This window comes from Vipera berus (genome assembly GCF_964194415.1).
Source record: "Vipera berus genome assembly, chromosome: 16".
Lineage (NCBI taxonomy): Eukaryota > Metazoa > Chordata > Lepidosauria > Squamata > Viperidae > Vipera > Vipera berus.
Genome location: NC_138219.1, coordinates 3689015 through 3698770, shown reverse-complemented (window position 1 = coordinate 3698770; position 9756 = coordinate 3689015). Strand labels below are relative to the sequence as shown.

Genomic DNA, 9756 nt, shown 5'->3' with positions numbered 1-9756 from the left:
CTGCTGGTTCCCAAATGCCACTGTAAGGGTTTAAGTCAGCTTTTATTTTGATTTTAGAAGAGTTTATACGGCCTTGTTCTTTTGAGGTACAATGCTATAGTGCAGTGTTTATCCCCAGATCAGCCCTGCAAGGTAGACCAGCCAGGGAATTGTCAATCAAGAACCTTCCTGGCTTACCAGGATTTGACCCACCCTCTGCCCTCCCTGTGAGTTAGCAAAGCATGCTTAATAAGGTAAAACCATGCTGCATTGTGGAAATATATCCTACATGTCCTGTCCCACTCTTCCCCCCCACCCCATTAAATCCTATGCATCTGAAATCGCATTTCCTTAATTCTTTTAGTTGCTTTGTCCTCCAATGCCTGTTTAAGTCCTGATTATGCACCGCATTTATCTAAATGCAATATCAGCATGGACATCCGACCCGGGAATGGAGGGGGAGAGGGGGCGGGGCAACCAAAAGGGCGGAGCAAAAGCCCCCCTGGCAGTCGGACAAAGAAGCTCGGCGGCCATTTTGTGCGTTGTCGGCCCCCGACGCCATGTTAACTTTGAGAGAAAGGGAGGGTGGGCGGAGCTCACGCGGCGCGGAGGGATACCGTGAGCGAAAGACCTGGGAGGGATGATAAGCGATTATGTCGCAGCAACGTCCGCTCCGCCAGGCGAAGGGAGGGGGGAGCAGGAACAGCCGGTTCTAGCCAGCTCAAACCAGTTCTAGGCAGTAGGGAAGGTTCCGGATGCCGCAGGGCCGCAACGCGCATGCGCAAAAGCTCTTCTATGCTGTTTTCCCTCCCCCCCCCCCTCCGCTCCGTTTCCGGACTTTCTGAGGGGATTTTTTGCACGAAAATGGCTTTCTTCACAATGTGCCAGGAAACATTTTTATCACGTATTTCGGCAGGGTCGGTATATCTCCCTCAGTCCCAGGTGACTGAACTGACGGATAGGCCCGAGTTTCCGTGAAATGTACTGGTTGTGTGAACACAACACGGGGAAACCTGCTGGCTGAATTGGCCGCCCATTTTGGTTGGGTTTATTTGTACTTTCGAATGCAGGTGGATGAAAGTTCTTTAGTTGACCTGGATTATTTTTTAAAAGGATTGGTTGTTTTGGTTGTTTTTTTTAAAGGGAGGTGGAGGGTTGGAAGAGATTTAAGAAGAGACTGGAGACAGCCATTTTGTCCAGAATGGGATAATAGGGTCTCCTGTTTGAATAACAGAGTTGGAAGGGACCTTAGAGGTTATCTAGTCCAACCCCCCTGCTCCAACTTTTCCAGGTCTCTAGGGCCTAGGCCAGGGGTAGGCAACCTCGGCTCTTTTATGACTCGTGGACTTCAACTCCCAGAATTCCTGAGCCAGCTGGCTCAGGAATTCTGGGAGTTGAAGTCCACGAGTCATAAAAGAGCCGAGGTTGCCTACTCCTGGCCTAGGCAATCTTTCTTATGGGTCAAGGCAGCCCAGTTCTCACAAACACCTTTACAGTAGTATTATACTGTTCTCCTGGTGAGAGGTAAATTCTTGTTTCTCTGGTTGAGGTCTCGGATGTTTCAAGTATAGGCCTTCCTTTTTGAAGGACCTATAGAGGTAGTCCTCGACCTACAACAGTTCATTTAGTGACCATTCAAAGTTACAACGGCACCGAACAAAGTGACTTAGGACCATTTTCCACACTTAACTGACCGTTGTAGCATTCCCCACGGTCACGTGATTTCCATTTGGACGCTTGACACGACGACTCATGTTTATGACCGTCGCAGTGTCCCGGAGTCATGCGATCCCCTTTTGTGACTTTCTGACAAGCCAAGTCAATGGGGAAGCCAGTTTTGCTTAACCGTATTATTAATTTAATAATTAATAAATTAATAACTTCAGTGGTCCCCTTAAAACAAACGAGGCAGGAAAGGTCGTAAAACGGGGCGAGACTGGCTTAGCAAATTTCTCACGTAGCAACATAAATTTGGGGCTCGGTTGTGGTCGTAAGTTGAAGACGACCGGCATACCATGGCATTGAGGGAATATACCGGGGCTTATGAAGATGGATGTCGTTTCCTTCCTCTGCTTCAGCTGGTGCGTTTCCCAGTGTTCATTGCTCTTCCAATTCCTTCTTCCTTCTCCAGTGAAGATGGATGACCTTCATTGGGATGAAGAACCGGGTGGGGGAGTCCTACTTTGGAACCGTCTTTGACACCATCCACCATGATGCACCTGTGTGGTTCCCTTCCCCATTGACTTGGCTTGTCAGAAAGTCACAAAAGGGGATCGCGTGATTCCGGGACACTGCAACGGTCGTAAACTTGAATCGTCGTGTCAAGCGTCCAAATGTTGGGAGATTAGGCACGCTGTCTTTAGTGCAGGTCTATGGTAAGTGGGTGTGTTACCCATGGGGGGGGGGAGAAGATGAGATTACCCTGGTAGGAGCTCACTGGCGTGGCGGGGGCGGTTCTGCAAGATTGAGCGCCCTCGCCCCTTTTAACAGGATAGCTGTTTGGTTTGAAGGCCATTATCATCAATATCAATATTTCTACCTCTACGGGGCCAGATAGGCTGTAGAAGAAGGCTTCATCTGCTGTCTTCAGGTCTTGGTGGGATGAAAAAGGCTGAAGGTAAATATTAACCAGATGCACATTTTGTTTCGAGACCACCTGTGTGCTCCAGCCTTAACGTTGGATGGGATGTTGGCAAGTCCTCAGACTGGGAATCCTGCTGGACGCATGGTGGAGGCCACGGCTGGAGTCCTTTGCCCCTCTGTAACTGATGAGCTTAAATGTACTCCAGAAGATGGTAGAGGACAGGAAGGCCTGGAGGAATGTTGTCCATGGGGTCGCGATGAGCCAGACACGACTTCGCAACTAACAACAACTGGTGCGGCAGTCGCAAATTTATTTGGAGCTGGACCAGGGCCTTATGACCACCTGATCAGACCACCGCCATGTGCTTTACATGGAGATGCCCCTGAAGGCTACACAGGAGCTTGACGAACGCTGCTTCGTGTGGACGGGGAGAAGCTGCTTCAGACACCCAAAGTGTGAGTGCTCCCACTGACCGCCGGTACGTTTCTGGCTTCCATTCAAAATGCTGTTTTCCCTTTAGGGCCTCTCTCCTGGATTGGGCTCCTAAATATTTTCAGACCACTGTTTGCAAATACTGGTTTCTGCACTGGTCATTGTTGGAGATGCTTAGTCCCCTCCCTTTGGGGTAGAGTTTTCTGAGGCGGCCTCCCATCTTTTTTTTTTAATCCCATTTATATCCCGCCCTTCTCCGAAGACTCAGGGCGGCTTACAATCTAAGAAGCACAAATCAATGTGCTTAGCAATAGCCTTCATTCTATGTACATGCCTGCTTATTAGGGCTTTCGGGGCCCTGCCAAGCGGCATTATTACAAAGTCAGCTTATTGCCCCCAACAATCTGGAATGGCCTCCCTTAAGAAATCTTACTTTAGATTGGCTCGGTACCAATGACTTTTCTCACTACGACGATTTCACTGCTTTCGGTTTTCTGTCTTCAGTTCTATCTTTTATTATTTTATCCAGTTTTATATTTCATGACAATTGCAGCTCAGAGGCGGCGGTGCGTAGCTGCAAAGAGAAAGAAGCAACAGCAGCAGAAAATACGATTCAGGACTTGTACTTTTCCACTGTGGTGAAAAGCTCTGCCTTTTTTAGCTGCCTGAGCCCTAAGAAGGCTAGGGCAGCCAGGTCAGATGGAAGTTACTGGCGATGACAGAACTTAAGAGAAGATTAAAGTGGCTGGCTTTAGGGTGGGGCGGGGGATGAAGTTGCAGACAATTCTGAGCTTGCACAACCTTTCACCACACCTCCCTTTATAAATTATACTACAGTCAGCCAGGAGCCAGAGCTTCCAAAATACCGAACTAAAACCAAGTGAACCATAGCGGGGCATAACAGGGTACCTAAATTCAGATACTGAATCACACTTTGACTTTAAGCCATGAAGTGTTTTTGTCCTTGTCTGTTAAATAAATAGTAAAATTATGTTGCTATGAACCTTAAACCGTGGTTTACGAATCCGTATCCCTGCACAAATGTATACGGCGTCAGATGCCTAAATGTAATGTACAGACTGGGCAACGCTTAGCAGACGTGGGGCGTGGAGTTTCTGAGGCCGAGGCCGATGGGAACCTGTTGTGCAATGCATCTGGGAGAACTGAGTCACATAAGAATGAAAAAGGGCAAAGGAAGAGAGTCAATATTTTGGTTTTGGTTTTTTGTTTATTTAGAGGGCCTTAGAAATCCAACCTCTCATCACCATTAGTTCGAGATTCGCTGTAGTGCATACATCCAGAAAAGAGACTCCTGTGTGCATGCTGGCGTTCCACAAACAGTATATCTCACCTACTCTTGACAACAGCAACTGCAGCATTATATATATATACTTTGTGCAAACTCACCCTGAGGGTGATGGCTTCCTACCCCCCCACCCCTCCTTTCACTTGCATTCTGTACCATGCAGCTATTTGTGGTGGCTTGCAGTGGGAGGATCAGCAAGATGGCGAATCACCAGCCGGATCTTGTTTTACTTCCCCCCTCCCCCTCCGTTCCCCCCCCCAATCACCACCACCTCCCCGGAGCTGCATGGAATTTTCCTCCATCCAGGCTTATGCGTGTGAATGTGTGGATGCGTGAGAGTTCGATTTTTGGAGGGCACCGAAAGGAAATAAGGTACCCAGAGCTTTCTCTGTGTGACCTGCCTTCTGTGAGGTGAGATTAACAGCTGCAGGGGTTCGGCTAGGCGGGGGACACCCTCTTTAGGAGTGCCTGGATGTGTGGGACTGCCATAAGTAGCTTGCAAGAATCTAGCCAGCCACTAAGTGGCCAGCAAACAGAATACAGACAGCCCTCTCGTCTCTTCCCTTGTACGATGGTCTGGAGGACTTTGCACCCAGATATGGCTTCCCTTCCCTTTCCCCCCCACCCTTTTTTTTTCCTGTTTGGTGTGGTTGTCCACTGTCTGGTTAATTTATTGTTGGTTGAGAGCATAGCAATAATACTGTTTGTAAAACATCTCAAAAGCTTTTTGATGTACAGCGATGAATAGGAAAGAACCCACTCAGCCCCAAAATCAGGAAGACAAGCCAGAAGGAACAGCGGGGTAGAGTTCAAAAGAAAGAGGATTGAAGGTGTGGAACAAACTTTTAAGAAAAGCAGTGCATAGTGCACTTCATTGGATATTTTTTTAATCTAAGTAGTTCTGAGTGCTTCTTTCTTTCTTTCTTTCTTTCTTTCTTTCTTTCTTTCTTTCTTTCTTTCTTTCTTTCTTTCTCTCTTTCTTTCTTTTTGGTAGAGAAGCAGACAATATTGCTAAGCACATTTAATTTGAGCTTAGATTGTAAGCCGCCCTGAGTCTTCGGAGAAGGGCGGGATATAAATGGGATTAAAATAAAATAAAAATAAATAAATAAAAATAAATCCTGATGAAATGATCGCACACAGGCATATTCGTTGGGAAAATAGGCCTTTGAGAAAGGCCCAGGGTTTAACTACGTGTTTTTCTCCACGACTACACGTGCAGTATCGGCTTGTGTCCACAGCCATGTTAGCGATAAAAGGTGGCATCTTCATATCTAGTGGGATTGCTTGGTTCTGGCCTGTGGGTTTCGGGCAGAGTATCTTAAGTCAGTTTCCAGCCAGATCCCAGGGCTGGCTAGCGCTAAGATTAAGATGTGTTTATTGAAACAGTTCCATGTGCTTTAGCGAGGGGAAACCCAAGTGGAAGATTCAATAGATAGGATATAAAATGTAGGGCCCAATATATGCACCTGCTAGTACAGCAAAGAAGAAGTTCACACAGGTGCCAAACTGATCAGAATTTGTTCATGTGAGCTGAAAAAATTTTAACTTTCTGAGCGGGGCAAGAGAAAGCGCTCTGCAATCTCATTCTAACATAAAAATATTCTTCCCTGGCATCACTTTCTTTGCTTTTCTGTTTTTTTCCCCTGCCTCGTAGATATAGTAACTAAAATCTCAATTTGATTGTGTCTGGAATTCACTTTTTGCCCTGGAATAAAAGATGATGGCGTTTGGGGGGCGGGGGATGAACACAGCAGAAATAGCAGAAGGAAAGCCTGTCTTTGTGGCTCCTGTTCTGGTGCAGAATCCACTCCTCCTAGCTCTCTAAAACCAAAATATTTGGTGTAATTATCAGGGACATTTTATTCAGCATTTTCTGGACCTTGAGCTCTGGGCTTGACCTAACTTCAATTCCAAACAGCTGTTGCAGGAAAAGGGAAGGTTGTTTTTTTCTCTCAAGGAAACCCCTTTTGCCCCCCACCATCATTGTACCATGGGTTGAGGAGCAAGTAAAGGTGACCTGAGAACACAACTGGACCATTTAGCAACATCTCTGTCATTTGACTAACCCGGCATCAGTTTATTCCCAGGTTTCCATGGTTACCAGTCGTAGGAGTTGCTGTGCTGAATTGGCCAAGGCAGTTTTGGTTCTTCATATGGCCTTTTTTTGGGGGGGAGGGTGTCCCTTCCTCCCTTCCCCCCACTATTCTCATCAATCTGGGATCTCTTAGTAACCCTCCTCAATTGCAATAGTCCTTGATAGACCCTCTTTCATTAACGTATTGAGTTTCACATTTTGTGGCAACGAATTCCACAGATTAATGATGCGCTGTGTAGGGAATCTCCTTGTGCACTTTTTCTGAGTTATGCATGATTTTATACAAATACCGTTTGAGCACCCTTTTGGTTTAATGTCACTTATCACTTAACTTGGTTTTCTTTATGCAGAAGTTGGTATGAGTCTGGGATGAATGCATGCTTGTTATCTGAGAAAGGCCTCAAATGCAGTTCCCCTTATATTCTTACACTACCACAGCCCCCTTTAGAAGGCAACCCACAACTGTGCGTGTATAATCACACTCCCTATAGAAGTGAACTTAATTTTCCTTGAACTAATGTAGGACACTGCCTTGCTTTATGCAACATAGTTGAGTCTAAACCAGGACAACATAACCCATGCTATGTTCACATATAATAAATACAACGTTAAGACAATAGTTGGATTCCTACAATATGCTTGGCAGAAACTGTCCAACACTATGTTAGGCTCAGCCTCTATAGGTACATAATGAGGTCCATTCACCAAAAGAGCAATAGAGTACAAGCCAAGAACACTTCCTGTTACTGGAGAACCTTGTTGTTATTGTTAGTTGCGAAGTCAGTTCCTCCAGGCCTTCCTGTCCTCTACCATCTTGTGGAGTCCATTTAAGCTCATGCCTACTGCTTCAGTGACTCCATCCAGCCACCTCATTCTCTGTCATCCCCTTCTTCTTCTCTTGCCCTCAACCTTTCCCAGCATTAGGCTCTTCTCCAGTGAGTCCTTCCTTCTCATTAGGACAGTACCAAAAGAGAACCTTATCTGTCTTCTATTCCCCTAGATATGTGAAAGCCATGTTGCAGTTTGTAACTATTTAGGTGACAGCAACAAGAACACAAAGACATTTCTTCAAAATCGAAACTGATCAGAATAAGCTGAGGAGCACCATGTCTCAAGAATGACTCTCTGGACATCGACTATCAAAAATAAAACAGCTGCTAGGTTTAAACTTGGATAAGCTGCATCCTTCAGCCTATACCAGTTTTGGTAAGAAAAAAATAATTTATTTCTAACTATAAACGTAACGTGTGTGGAATAAATACTTAAGAGGAAATAGAATATATTGATTGAATATTTAGAGTTTTATCTACCTTTCCTGAATCTGTTCTTGTACTTTGTTGCTGCAGTATTCCCAGACTCAGAGCCACACTGAAGATAGAAAATGCCGAAACGGAAATGTGTCTTTACTGAAAAACTAAAGCAGAAATATCCTCATTTTCGTAAAGGTAGAGACGACTATGAAGCAGAGTGCTTGGTTTGCAAAGCCGGCACGTTTGTGTCAGTGGCACACAAAGGTGCCAGCGATCTGGAGTATCACATGTCCTCGGAAAAGCACAAGAAAGCCCTGGGGGGAGACAGTTGGTCTGCAAAGCTGACTGAATTTTTGGTGACTCCGGGCGCGAAAGCAGAGGATGCTCTTGCCGCAGCGGACAGCACTCTAGCCTTGCACAATATCCCAAACTGCAACAGCTACAAAGCAACGGGGCGTACATCGGAGTTGTTGAGAAAAGTATTTCCTGATGCAGAGACAGCGCAAAGGTTTTCCAACACCCGGAGCAGGGCAGAAGCTCTGGAGAACTCTGTGCTTGCCCAGCATGCGGTCAGCGTTGACCTGAAGGCCCTGGAAGAAAGCTGCATCCCTTTCTGTGGGGTGGCCATAGACGACAGCAATCACAGGGCCCTGAAAATGGTCCCGGTGCTCATCCAATATTACGACTACAGGAACGGCGGCTTGAAGACCAAACTGCTGGAGCTTCAGGAAACGCCCGCCGAGACGGCCGACGCCATTTCGGACTATCTCGTCAAAACTCTTAAGAAACACGGATTGCTTCAGAAATGCGTGGCCTTTGCGGGGGACAACCGCAACACCATGTTTGGTGAACTTCGGCAAGACGAGGAGGCGAGGTCCGTGTTTGCCAAGTTGAGGAGAGCCCTCCAGAGAGAGACTTTGATTGGAGTGTACTGCCCGGCCCACATTTTGCACAACTGCATCCACCACGGAGCAGACGCCCTGGAGGTGGACATAGAGAACATCATTCTGAAGATCTACCAGTACTTCCACATATACGCAGTGCGGACCGAGTCCCTGCAGGAATACTGTGAGTTTGTGGAGGTGGAGTACAAACGGCTGCTCTCCCACAGCAAGACCCGGTGGCTGTCCTTGTTCCCGGGCATCACGAAGCTGCTCCAGATGCATTCGGCCCTGAAGTCCTTCTTCTTGGGCCAGAGCAACCCGCCCACCGTGCTCAGGAGCTTCTTTGAGCACGAGTTCAGCGAGCTCTACCTTTGGCACATGCACTCGCTGATGAACGCCTTCCACTTGCACATCGAAGAGATGGAGCGGGAAAATAACTCCGTCGTGGAAGTGATGAGGACGCTGGACTCCGTGCATACCATCCTGCTTGACCGAAGAGCTCAGAACTTCATGTCCCTGACGGTGAAGGGGATGGTGGCGGACAAGCGCAAGGAGGGGCTGGAGGCCGAATGCGATGCCTTCTCCCACGCGGTCCATCACCTCTACAGTCACTGCATAGACTACCTGGAGATGTGGATGGCGTCCCTGCAAGAGTTCTCTTGCTTCGCCTGGATGGCCCTCAGCGACACGCCCAGCTGGGGTGACGTGGAAGCGTGTATAACGTATTTAATTGAAAAGGGTGTAGAGGTTGATGACATCAAGTGTTTTGATCAGTTCAACAATTTGAAAAAATTTGTGGAAGCTTCCAGCGATGAAGAAGAGTTCCAGCATCTGCTTTCGCATCAGAAGTGGACCAAATACTTCCTGAAGGCTAAAGCCATTGAATGCTATTCAGAATTGTTAAAAATTGCACAGTTCTTCTTCGCAATTCCCTCCCACAGTGTAAATATGGAATGGAGTGCTGCTTTTCATTGATACAAAGCCAGGAGGTCAAGGAAAGGACTGCTTGAAAGGCCTTCCGTTTAATTTTAAAAATAACTGTTGGAAACCTTTTTGTGCATGCTTTTTGCTCTAAAGAGAAATGTACATGCACACCACAGAAAAAGACTATTTGTCTTTTGGGGTGTACCATCTGCACACAGTAGATCTTTGGGGTGTCAGCTATAATTCGAAGTATCAGTGACAGTTGTTCTGTTTCGGTGTCTTTAACCTCATCACTGACT

At 46.7% G+C, this 9756-nt stretch overlaps 1 protein-coding gene across 4 annotated transcripts; it reads left to right on the top strand.

The window, feature by feature from the left end:
* The first annotated feature begins 4566 nt into the window (after positions 1-4566).
* On the top strand, positions 4567-9523 carry LOC308675320 (uncharacterized protein). 4 transcript variants are annotated; one of them, XM_081340527.1, is made up of 3 exons: positions 4575-4673; positions 7400-7605; positions 7746-9523. In XM_081340527.1, the coding sequence occupies exon 3, from the start codon at positions 7781-7783 to the stop codon at positions 9506-9508; it is 1728 nt and encodes a 575-aa protein (XP_081196653.1). In that variant the 5' UTR covers positions 4575-4673; positions 7400-7605; positions 7746-7780; the 3' UTR covers positions 9509-9523. The 4 variants fall into 4 exon arrangements, with proteins under 4 accessions (XP_081196651.1, XP_081196653.1, XP_081196650.1 ...); XM_081340524.1 differs by having other exon boundaries at positions 4587-4712; XM_081340526.1 differs by having other exon boundaries at positions 4604-4712; positions 7437-7605.
* Positions 9524-9756: the final 233 nt, after the last annotated feature.

Coding starts and splice junctions, on each gene's coding strand:
- LOC308675320 (XM_081340525.1), top strand. CDS start 7,781: ATGCCGAAACGGAAATGTGTCTTTACTGAAAAACTAAAGCAGAAATAT.